At 45.6% G+C, this 12,419-nt stretch overlaps 1 protein-coding gene across 2 annotated transcripts; it reads left to right on the top strand.

The window, feature by feature from the left end:
- The first annotated feature begins 3,319 nt into the window (after positions 1–3,319).
- Prl (prolactin) lies at positions 3,320–11,654 on the top strand. Of its 2 annotated transcripts, none has more exons than XM_076857930.1 (5): positions 3,320–3,347; positions 5,584–5,756; positions 7,105–7,212; positions 8,918–9,097; positions 11,463–11,654. In XM_076857930.1, the coding sequence occupies exons 1-5, from the start codon at positions 3,320–3,322 to the stop codon at positions 11,652–11,654; spliced, it is 681 nt and encodes a 226-aa protein (XP_076714045.1). The 2 variants fall into 2 exon arrangements, with proteins under 2 accessions (XP_076714045.1, XP_076714044.1); XM_076857929.1 differs by having other exon boundaries at positions 5,581–5,756.
- Positions 11,655–12,419: the final 765 nt, after the last annotated feature.

The following is a 12,419-nucleotide window of genomic DNA, read 5'->3' as shown; positions in this document are numbered from 1 at the left end:
GATAGAGAAGTGATAAATGATGGGATGGAATGGTCCCAGGATGGGGGCATGGTTCAGAGCCACTTCCCATTGGGCAAGGAATGCACATGTGCACACACTTAATATTGAAGTACAAAAATGTTTTACAAGAAAAATCAGCCTCCAGATTACTTATCATTAGCATGCAGCTAAATACTTGAAGTTTTTACCTGAAAAGTGTAAACCTCAAGGAGAAACACTGTGTAGTCTCCATAAACATCATTCTTAAACCTGGACTCGGTTTATATCGGACATTATGATTTCTCCAAAGATACAGATGTTTGGGGGCAAGCCTGTGATGAGAAGCTCAAAGAATAAGCTAATAGAGAGAACTCAGAGGCTAGATCCAGTGACTATAATAGCATACCTGTAAATAAATTTTTAAAAAAGACATTGCAAGGAGCGTTTCCAAATGCTTCTACTGTGGCTTTCTTATTAAAAAAGCAAATGCTCTCCAGATTCTGCCCACATCTTAAGAACTTGGGTCTGGGGTCATTTAAAAAAAAAAAACACAATCTCCCCGGCCCTGGCCAATAAACAAGCATGGCACATGAGCACCCAGGGGACAACAACTGTGCGTTAAAACAAAGGAAGAGAAGCTGAAGTTATTTTTTAGTTAGTCTGAAGAGCAGGACATAATTAAGCCATTACACTTTGCTTATCCTGAAACAGGTGCCATTTGAGAAAACACCATTGACCCTTCTCCAGTATGCCCTTCACAGTCTTCTATTGGAAATGATTTGTGTTCTACCTCATCGTGTTTTGGTAAATGACCATTTGAAAATTTTAAATCCATAAATAACACGTCTTTAATCGTTTTCAAAATCTACTTTACTAAAGACAATTTACCATTGACATCAATTAAAATATCCTTGTGTTACATTTATTCTGAGGATTATTGAACTTTTAATTTCTTGTACCACTACGTCTTGCAGTAGACACTTCCCCAGGTTATGGAATGCTTTTCAAATGCGTTGTCAAAAATAACAGAAGAAAAATAGAAACTTTTCCAACATGAAAGTAGGTAAAATGAATTAAACACACAAGTTCGGCTTCTAAGTAGAAATGAAAACCAACTTGATGTCCTATAACGTCAAATCTCAGAGCCCTTTAGGAAAAGGTGGCAAATGCGTTTATTAGTTTCATGGGCTAAACCTAGCGTGAGGTCATCAACAACACGTGGGCCATTTGTCCTGCTCCTTGGAGGAGCTGAGTCCTCAGCACTCGGTGGAGTCACAGCCATAAGAACCAAGATGGCCAACAAATGAAGTTTTCTGAGAGGAGACAAGTGCATCTGTAGTGAGCGTCTTAATTGCTCTAATTTAAGGCTGCTGTTTGATCAAGGGAAAGGCTGGCAGAGAGCACAAATATTAAGGCCAAAGGGGTGACATACGTAAGAGTCGGGGGAAAAAAAGCACAACTAGGACTCTCTGCATAAAATATGTCCTCTGCATTATTTAGATCTTGCAACATCCCCTTCCCAGGAAATGTGGTCCAGTGGAACAGCCGGAAGCACACCATAAATTTCGCAGAGAAACATGTACCTCTTCGCAGTCAAATAAATCAATTGGCCCCCACTGAACAAACACGACTCAGGTTTCCTAGATCACTCTTATCCTGGCTATCTACAAAAGCGGCAACACCTTTAAATTTCGAGATTAAGTTGTCAGTGTCGGTTCTTATGGCAGATTTTCTTGCTCTCCGAGTCTGGGAGGGGGATGCGTGGCAGCACTAATTTTCTATCCCACAGCACTGCTTCCTTAATCACCCAGACCCCCACTATCCAGGGGGAAGCAGATGCAGAATCCCGCCCCAGCTTCCAGACACAGAGAGCCACGCATGTCCCACTCGAGGTTCCTGACTCAAAACCTGGCCTGAGCTGGGGCAGGTAGAAAGAGAGTTTCTGAGAGACGCTGGTCTTTGCTGGTCTCCCTAGGTCTCCATGAGGACCTTGGGTCGGCGGATGGAGCTCCCAGGACCCTAGAGAAGACAAACACGAGAGGAGGAGACTGTTTTCTAAACGGCCTCACCCATCTGCCTACCTCAGAGATAGCGCACCTGGAGCTAAGGTCACAGGCGGAGGCAGATGCATGGGCTCAAAAATTAAAGGCAGCCATCAACCACTTCCTTCTTATTCATTAGGACACTTCATTCAGGAAATCTCCAAAAGGTGAATGGAGCTTTTGAGCCCATGAAAGATGCATGCTGGTCACCTTGTCCTAGAGAGACGTGGGGTCAGAGAAGGTAGATTGATCATAAGTTGATAACAGTTGATCCACCTCTTTCCTTGGGGAGAGTGGAAATAATTGGCCAGAACGTTGGTTTTTTGCATCGTGAACCAGGCTAAGTGTGAAAGCCTGTGTGCATGGGTGTGGGTTTGCCCTTAAAAAGCTACCATGTTTACCTCCCAAAATAAACTCCTGAGAGTCAGGAGAGAGATGGTGCTCATCCTAGACATGGGTGCACATCAGTAAAGGCTGAGTGACTTTACTGTGTTCTTCAGGTCCTTCCCAATTCCAAGTGATGCAATAATCCTTCCCTTGACTCTAGAATTCCTTCTAGATCCTTTGTATTGAGTCTCTCCAAGCCATTTTCCAATCTGTAAAGGGAGATAATAATATAACTCTACATATATGTTAAAATCAAAAGCAATAAGGAAGTGAAAATACATACTCTAAAATAAAGTTTCACACAGATGTGTCATTTTTGAAAGAAGGCAACAATGCATAAAAACAAGAAAAAAATGAGGAAATTTAATCAAAATATAATGGCAAACTGAAAATCCTAACTTTTCAATCCTTATGTCCTGCTATTTACTGAATAGATTTTGAAACGTTTAATTCACCTGGAAATCTTGAATGAGAAATTTTATAATTTCATGATATGTGAAAGTATTTCCTGAGTGAACTATAATATATACGTTCAAGAAACTGCAGAGAGAAGCAGGTGAATTTTCAAGTAAATGACTTCTATCGCTTTACAGATCCTCTAACCCAAACTAGTCTCCTGATCTCACCTTCATCATTTCTCTCATTTCCTTTTGGTCTAATTAATCAAAATCCTTCATTTCTAGTCAGTTTGTCTTCCTGAATATGAATAAGAAATAGAATGCCATTTGATGTTTGAAATTATGGAGGTAATCTCAATGACGGAAATGGATGGCCCGGAAAAGGGAGGAGGCTGCCTGATTAAATATATTCATGAAGATGTCAAAGGTTTATAAAGCCCAGGCCCATGGCAGACAATGCCGTGGACTGCCAGGTGTCCTCTGGAGAAGTGCATCTCTGCAAGGGTTACCACCATGGACAGCAAGCGGTCACCATGGAGAGGTACGTGCAGCAGATCACTCGGTTGTGGGCTTTACCATCACACCTGTGGGGTGAGTGTGCACTTTGGCTGAGAGCAGGAGGTTCGGGCTTATAGACTTTGAAGAACTACCTGACCGTTGACCTAGGGAACAACTCTCTGTACAGGACACAAAGGATAAACCAGTGGTTCAGAAACGGAGGCATCGAATGCCCCTTTCTCTTGGGGACTTTTGGCAATGGCAGGAGATCTTTGGTATGGTCTTCACCGAGGTGCCAGAGGCCAGGGGAGGTGCACCTGTGGCTAGTGAGGTCCTGCAAAGCATGGGACAGCCCCCCTGAAAGAGCTCATCCAGCTCAAGGCCCAAGATTGCTGGTGTTGAAAATAAGACTGAGCCAGTGCACCCCAGTCGCCCAACTCACCCCAACTTCTGCAGGCAAGGCCAGCATTGCACGGTCCCTGCGCCCTCATGGGGACTGGCCACCTTGAACCAGCCCCTCTGTGGCCTTCCTCGGACACTGTCATGTGCACGAGGACAGCAGATGGGTGTCTTATTCAGCCTTGTCCATCTGGCTCAAGCCAAATGGCTTTTCTAAAGGAAAAAAATGGGGCAGTACAAACTAATCACTTTCCTTTCTTGGTGACATTTGCAGAAAAAATAATTTAGAACGATCCTAAAATGTGTTTATAAAATGAACAAAAATATAGATTTGACCTCATCTTTGACTTCAACAATCTCTCAGATGAAAAATGTGTAGATAAATGCACTCAGAACATCTATCCAAGTATCCATTTCCTAGAACTGCTATTCCAATTTCTCTGTGTGCACAGAACATTCCACTCACCCATAGAGATAAAATATCCATTTGGCCACACTATGCACTACAACATGCATAAGATAAAGTTTTGGAAGCGTCGTATGTTTGGGAAGTTAAAAGTCCATATTATGAACCATTTCACAATATTACTTTGATTCTGTGCAGCTAAAAGCTTGCTTAGTTATATTTTATACCAAACAATGTTTGGGGTGTGGTTAGTTGTTTTAGGTACTTTTACTTAGGTAAATCCTTGACAATTTGCCAGTTTATGTTGGATGTTTCCAACTGCACAATGCTTCTGTGGAACTTAGTTTTCTGAGAAATGCATTTTTATATCAGATTCTTTTGGAGTAGTGTCACTGAAGTTGGAGGTGATTTTAATGTGGTGGCTTCATGCCGGTTCTTTCCTTTGGAGAGTGTAAATTATTGATATCTCAGAGGTCTGTATCTGTCTGTCTGTCTGCCGAGACAGTAAATTGGTCTGAAGCCACAACTGAACCTGGTCAAAGATTTTTAAAGTGAGCGTTTCCTAGAGCAGGGAGAGAGGATGAAAACCGAGCTCCCCGGGGAATCTGCACTCACGCAGCCAAAGGAAAAGAGTTGTTCTTTACAAGGAGCAGTTGTACCTCTGCAAACACTGCCTCACGCTGCTAGGGTGGCTGCTGCTGCACAGGTGCAGGTGGAGAGCCCACAGGTGCGTACCGTGTGACAAGGTGAAGGGCAAAGACTGCACAGTATTGGTGCCTGTCTCCCCCACCTGCTAATAACAGGACTTGGGGAAAGTCACTTAACCTCTGTAAGCTGTCTGTCTCATCAATATAATTTGATGACAATTACAAAAGCTCAGACTATTCACAGGCAATTGTAAAACTCAAATTTAGAAAAAGAAATAGTTGAAGCTTTGGCCAAGCACGAAGCCAAGGCATGGGATTGTCAGGATGAGGACGGGAGCCCGTCATGATGGGATGGTCCTCAGGCTCAGTACTAGTGCTCAAGCAACTGCCTGTTTATTCCTATCAGGCATGAAGACGAAACATGATCTATGCTAGTCTTGTCCAGTGCAGAGATCAGACATTGAGCTAAAAAATTACAAACTCCAGGAGAGTCTGCAGAGAATTTGCAGGAACTCCGGAGACATTAAACTCTCTTAAGAGAATGACTTTGACATCCAGGCTCAGAATTAATTGAAGCTCCAAATGTTTGCAGAGCCCAGAGGGCCTCTGGCAGGAATACAAAAATGCAGGAAGCCACGCCCTTCTCCAATTCTGCCTATCTGCAGAGATAACTTGACATCTAAGTGTGCACAGGGGACGGATGGATGCTCCCCACCCAACCAAGCAGGGGAGGGCAGGGGGCGATGCGGCCTTCCCTCGGCAGGATCGCCTGTGATAACCTCATCCAAGCACACCCCTAAGAGCGGCTTGTGTTCCTATCTGAGCAGGGTCACTCCTCCTGTTGCTGGTGTCAAACCTCCTGTGCAAGAATGTGGCCTCCCTGCCCATCTGTCCCAGCGGGGCTGTCAACTGCCAGGTGTCCCTCCGAGACCTGTTTGACCGTGCAGTCATCCTGTCTCACTACATCCATAACCTCTCCTCGGAAATGTTCAACGAATTTGTAAGTACCTCACATCCTGCCTCTCCCAGGGCAGGCTTCACGCCGACCGCTGGGCTGTTCTACCGCTCACCCGGGAAACCTTGCCAGCCAAATTTCAGAGAGCATCACGTTCGAGCTCAGAGAAGCACCATCCAAGGAAACATGGGACAGGAGGAAGGGAAAGTCTCGTGGAATCTCAAAAAGTCTCAAAGAGCGTAGTGACCTTTTAAAACTTTATTCCACCTTATTTTTTATTAGAGGTTTTTAAAAATCTGAACAAGCTGGTATAGAGTCCTGCTAGGCGGGGCTCAGGAACAGTGCCGGTTTCTTCTCCTTGCACAGAGAGGCCGGTCTCCCCGGGTCCTCTTCACTCGGCACCCTGAAGACACCCAGGGAACAACTACACAGCAGGATGTGAGTGGATCAGATCTGATCTAGAGAGACTGGATCCATCCTGATGGGAGGGGAGGGGGCAAAATCGCTTTTCAGAACCTGAAAAACGCTGGAGCTGGGTTAGAAAGGGAAACAGGTTCTGTGTCCTTGATGAAGGCCCTGGGAAGCTGAGGTCTCCTGGGTCAGCCAGGTGTGGACAGTGGCGCTTCCCTACACCAAAGGTCCTCCTTAGAGCATGTGGCTCAGGGTCCAGAACGTTCCTGCACACTCTTCTTGCCGTGCACCATATTTTCCGTCATTCTCCGTTTTTGACTGGCCATCTGTCTCTTCCCACTCTTCTTCGCACTCCCTTTAAATTTTCCCAATTTTTGTTAAACACTAGTTTTAAATGATGAATATTGACCTCTGTGTTTTTTTCCTTGTTGTATTCTCAGTCCGTGGCGCAAAATTTCTTACATTTGTATGCCCTGTTTTTTTCTGACGCATTTTTTGACAATCCACCAAAGTTCTCTGAGTTCCTGATGCGCTTGGTGAGGTGAGGGTGTGGGGATTCAGAGCAGCCGGAAGAGAAGCGATATTTCATATCACCTACCCAAGGAAAGAAGACCCGTGTGGACTCGCAGGAAATAAGACATTAAATGACTGATCTTAGATACATAAGCAACGCTGGCATTTGACTCAGATACCCAAGGAAGGTGGTGATAAAAAACACCTCATAGATTTTAGGTTTGCTATTTGAATGTTCGTTTTCCAAATTATAACTTGTAGGGAGGGGGGAAGGAAGGGTGATACAGCATAAAGTCATAAAGGAGGTAGGAAAGGGGGATGGAAAACGTGAGATTCAGAGCTAATGGGAAAGAGTGGGCCAAGGGTTAACGCTTCGCGTTCCATTTTTATGTAGCTAACATTTTTTTAATGACATGTCCACCAAATGTCTTAATATTCTGGTAACAGATTCATTTGTTCAATTCTCCAGGACAAACGGTACGCCCAGGGCCGAGGGTTTATCACCAAGGCCATCAACAGCTGCCACACCTCCTCCCTCTCCACCCCTGAAGACAAGGAGCAAGCCCAGCAGATCCACGTGAGTCCTCTGCTGGCCTCGTGCCTGAGCCTCTGAGGCCGGACACGCATGGCCATGCCTCAGGGCATCAGGGGCACCGTCAGGGGGTAATGGTGACCACAGGCACAGAGAAAAATGAGGAAGAGAGAGCAAAGGAAAATTGTCACAATGTAGTTGATAAGCAAAGCCCAGTACTACCGGAGGGTTTAGTGTATGGGTGTCGTCCATGCGGATGACATTATTTTGACCATGTAGGATCACGGATGCTAGACGGTGGGGACTGAACTGGCCATGCTTGGTAAATATCCATTCATGTACTTAACAAAGAGACACAAAGACAATTCTATTTATTATCTCCAGACCTCTCCTCTGGAGCCTTTGACGTCCCTGACCACTGCGTGATTGGAATCCTCTCTCCCGGACTTTCTAGACTCCCCTCTGCTTCTGCTTTGGCTTCTCTAAAACCTCCTTCCTCATCACTGACTCCTCTGCCCTCCCTACGTCTTCACTGAGACTCGCTCCACCATGCAGGTCCCATCAAACAGGATATCAGGTTTCTCACCGGTGCAGCTCTGACCTGGGTTGATGACAGCGCTGTCTACCTGTCCAGCCCCAGGCGTCTGTCCCAGCTCTGCCTGTTATGGTCAGGATGGCTCTGTTCTGATCCCCTGCCAGAACCACAGCCTGAACATGTTTTAAAATAAACATCATCCTGTGTCCACCCCTCACACACAGCACCTCTGTTCTCCCTCCACGATTTCCTTAGTGCCCTGGGTATTCTGTCTGTCTGCTGTGCTCATTAATAACGATGATCCTAATAAGAGAAAGAGGAGGCAGAGGAAGAGGAGGGACCAGGAATGCTGGCTGAGGCTACCCCTGCCAGCACTTCACAGAGCGTACGATGTGTGTTCCTGTGCCAGTCTCTCTCCTCTCCTGTACCTGTTTCCACTGCCACGTCCACTGGACTCTTGCTCTCCCTGACCACTAGAGCAGCTACAGACACCAACACAGCAAGTGTCTTAAATCTACCCATGATCCTACTATTCAGCATAAACTGGGGGATGAAACCCCACTGGGACTTCCATCTGCTGTTTAAGGATACCACTGTCCCCCCACAGGCTGCTCTGCCTGAGGCACGGGGCAGGGAGTTGTGCAGAGCCAGGGAGGCACACTGGGAGCGCCATGTTGTGTTTGTGGTCTCTTGGCTCCAATATCCCAAAATGAACCGAAAAATCACGGATATGTTAATGAACAAACCCGGTTCATTAGTGTGAGTGAACCCTTGGGTGACAATGATCCGTGTCACTTGTCATTTGATCCTGGTGGAATCTAACTTTCCCAAGGCAGGTCCCGTGAGTGCCGACTGATTTCCAGCAAAACCCGGCTCCTCCCCATGGAGAAGCAAAGCAATCAAACATGAGAGATCAGACTGAGTGGGTAGATGGATGGCAGGATTCCAGAGGGTAAACAGAAATGTTACCAATGAGAACTCTCCTTGGAAAAAATTGTCACTCAAATCAACTAGTTTTTGTTTTATTTTAGTGCAGTCCAGGCCCTTGACTTAAATTTTACTCTTCTATCATTTTTATCATTTACCCCCCAAATTGGACATTCACACAAGAATAACCAAGAGGTTCTGTAGTTCGGCCTTTCTGAGCAGAGACCCCATTAAGCAGCTCTGCTAATCTCTGCTGCTTCTAACGGGTCCCTCAACGTGGCTCCTCAGCACGAAGACCTGCTGAACCTGGTCCTGCGCGTGCTGCGCTCCTGGAACGACCCTCTGTACCACCTGGTGTCGGAAGTGCGGGGCATGCACGAGGCGCCGGACACCATCCTGTCGAAAGCCATAGAGATCGAGGAGCAGAACAAGCGGCTTCTGGAGGGCATGGAGAAGATCGTGGGCCAGGTGGGCAGCCCGGGCGCCCTGCTGTTCTCCTTAGTGAGGGAAGTGGCCGCCCCGGTGGGAAACGAGTTTTCAAGCACCTCACTCGGCAGAAACAAAACTTGTTGTTCTTTTTCTAGATGGCCATCAGAGAAAGCCAGCTCCTCCTCACTGATCATGTCAGACCCCAGTGTAACTGAGCCTAGGGGATCCCTCCTGGTCCTTGGCAGGTGCAGAGTCCCCTGTCCTGTCCACCACCCACCAAGGGCGCTTCCCTTCCTGGGACTGGTGGTTAGATATTTTCAAGGGAAAGAAAACCAGAGAATAGAATTGGTGAGAGAAACCATTCTTTCTCTTTTCTCCTCACATGGGAGGATTAGCGTAGGGAAGGAGAAAAGAGCAAATCAAAACCAGCGGAAGCGGTCCCCTCCACCCCACGCTGCCCAAGGAGAGTGAAAAGACCAGGCCACAGTGTCAGTATGTCCCCTGAGCACTAGATCTCAGGTGCCACCAAATGGAGGAGTGTGTATTTCTGGAATGTTCCTTATTTTATAGTTTAAAGAAAGTTGCTTCCCTCTAATATTCTAGTGCTTATGGATCCTAAATCAAAACTCATATCATTGCATTTAATCTCCCCAAATAACTTCATACTCAGATCGAATTAGTATTTTCAATATGTATCTCCATTCAGATAGAATCATTTCAACCCTGGTGAGATAACAGCTAAGCCGCTCTCTGAAGTTCTCAGAAATAATGTATCATCTAAAGAAAAACATATGATTATAGAGATAATAACAGAAGCAATTTTATATTTTTCTTTTTGTGTACTAAGTACACGTTATCATGTGTCATTTCTGTCATTTTCATGGAAGGAGAATATATCCAACACAAATACAAGGAACATATTAACCCAGGAACATAGGAAATAAACACCTTGATTTTCAAGTTATTTTCTTCATTACTGTGAGCCTGCTTCCTGAGGTCACTAATTTATTCTATAATACTTCATTTTCTGATCCCTTTTTCCTACCATTTATTTATTTATTCTTGTTCATATCCTTGTACCTTGCACAGTAAATTTTGTCTTCGGGCTCAAGCACTGAAAGTTCAACATAAAAAGCAAAAGGCAACACACACACACACACACTCACACATACACACTCACACATACACACTCACACACACACTCACACACTCACACACACACTCACACACACTCACACACACTCACACATACACACTCACACACACTCACACATACACACTCACACACACTCACACATACACACTCACACACTCACACACACACTCACACACGCACTCACACACACACTCACACACACACTCACACATACACACTCATACACACTCACACACACACACTCACACACACACACATACACACTCACACACACTCACACATACACACTCACACACACACTCACACATACACACACACACACACACACACACTAAGTTCTCATAGGAATCCAGATTTTAAAATGTTCTCACATTGTAGGAGTGAGCTCAGCAGATCAGGGGTGTGACCATGGGACTGTGTACCAGCTGGTCTCCAGATCAGCTGACACCTTTAAGGTGCCAGGATGGCCCCTTGGGCTCCAAGATCTCTGGGGAGTCCCAGAGTGCACAGGAGCACACAGGGGCACACGCCCCCTCTCTCTGCTGTTGAGCTTGTTCTGTGATCCTGGTCTTGCCCCCAGCCCAACTCAGCCAGCACCACTGAGGGTCAGCTGTCCCTCAGCACCTGCCTGCTCCTAGCTGCTCCTCCCAGCACCTCCCACCAGGGAGCTGGAAAGACAGCCGCTGTCCCCCCCAGAAGCCTGGAAGGTAGCTTCCCTGGCAGAAGGAAAGACAGCAGATGGTCTTCGTCACAGTCATCACTGAGCTGGCCACACCTTCAAGCAGTGAGTGCCACCCATGTCACGTCTAGGGCTTTGGAACACGCATGTATGGAGAACAGATTCAGTTCAAAACAAGACACTATCAAAAGAAATCAGGTACAAAGGACACATGGGGGCAGATTCAGGAAGTGTAGACATTCTTCATATGAGAGAACAATCCAGCTCCTCCATTGTCCCAGGCTCAAATCCATGCCTACCTTCAAGGAACACCTTCTGGCTCTCTGTCTGTCTGCTCCTGCAGGAAGACTTCCTCTGTGACCCCTTTAAAACTCACACACATGTTCTGCTTTGAGTTTTTAGATGACTACTGAATTTATGGTGCCTTCGTTCAGAAACATAAAAACCAGAATCTATGCCTTTGGATTTGTATTCTGATGTGTTCCCTAAATCTTAATTAATAATTAGAAGGACTGAGGATCAGCAAACTCTAATCACGTGAAATAATAAGTGCCTTTCTTGGTGGTTAGGTTCACCCTGGAGTCAAAGAAAACGAGATCTACTCTGTCTGGTCCGGTCTTCCTTCCCTGCAGATGGAGGACGAAGACTCTCGCCTCTTTGCTTTTTATAATCTGCTCCACTGCCTGCGCCGGGATTCCCATAAGATTGACAATTACCTCAAGCTCCTCAAGTGCCGGATCGTCTACGACAGCAACTGCTAGCTCCACTTCTGAGGTGGTTCTTAAAGATCCAACCCTTGGCAAGCTTCTGTTAGTAGATGAGCACTTTAATGCCTGCTTGGGTGTATGGTTTCCTTCTCAAAAAAAAAAATAAAATCTGAATCTTTAGAAATGTCATAATCTGAAAAAGTCAATATGTCAAAGTTTTTTTTTCTCCCTCTAATACAAAAATCAAAAGAAAATCTGTCTCTACCATTGAGAAGCTTCTGTCAAAATTCATCACAAATAACAAAAGCTAGCCTTGCAAATAAGACGACCGGCAACTTACTTAAGAACCACAGGCAATAAATGTGGGTCAAGTTATTAGAGCCCTAGTCAGATTACTATTACGCATTCTAGTCCTGTGAGAAAGAAGATTGAATTGTCAGGATCTTTACGAAGGCCAGCCACGTTCTTTGAGCTAACTTTCACAGTGTTGTGACAGACAGCGTAAGTACTAGGTGACAGCTGTGGCCCTAAATAGCGTGAGATTTACTGAACAGTCTAAAAATTGTTAGGATACAAATGTGGAATGGCTTCAAATTCCTCTCACAGCTGTCTTCACCCATATTCCACTGAATTCCCACCCCCTCAGCATCATCTTGGACACATATATATGTTCCGGTCACTCCGGGCCTAACAAGTCCACTCAAGTTTCAACTCCATCTCCTCTTTGCATTATTAATACTTTCCCTTCCCTCTATAGTGGCCCAAGGGACACAGCAGGGATAGCAGGTATGGCTTGTTCCTGAAAGGTCTCATCCTCTC

The sequence above is a fragment of the Callospermophilus lateralis genome, chromosome 6 (genome assembly GCF_048772815.1).
Source record: "Callospermophilus lateralis isolate mCalLat2 chromosome 6, mCalLat2.hap1, whole genome shotgun sequence".
NCBI lineage: Eukaryota > Metazoa > Chordata > Mammalia > Rodentia > Sciuridae > Callospermophilus > Callospermophilus lateralis.
This window is presented reverse-complemented; position numbering and strand designations above follow the sequence as displayed.

Coding starts and splice junctions, on each gene's coding strand:
- Prl (XM_076857929.1), top strand. CDS start 3,320: ATGGACAGCAAGCGGTCACCATGGAGAG. Junction 3,348..5,580: donor CAAGCGGTCACCATGGAGAG/GTACGTGCAGCA, acceptor TTCCTATCTGAG/CAGGGTCACTCCTCCTGTTG. Junction 5,757..7,104: donor CGGAAATGTTCAACGAATTT/GTAAGTACCTCA, acceptor TCAATTCTCCAG/GACAAACGGTACGCCCAGGG.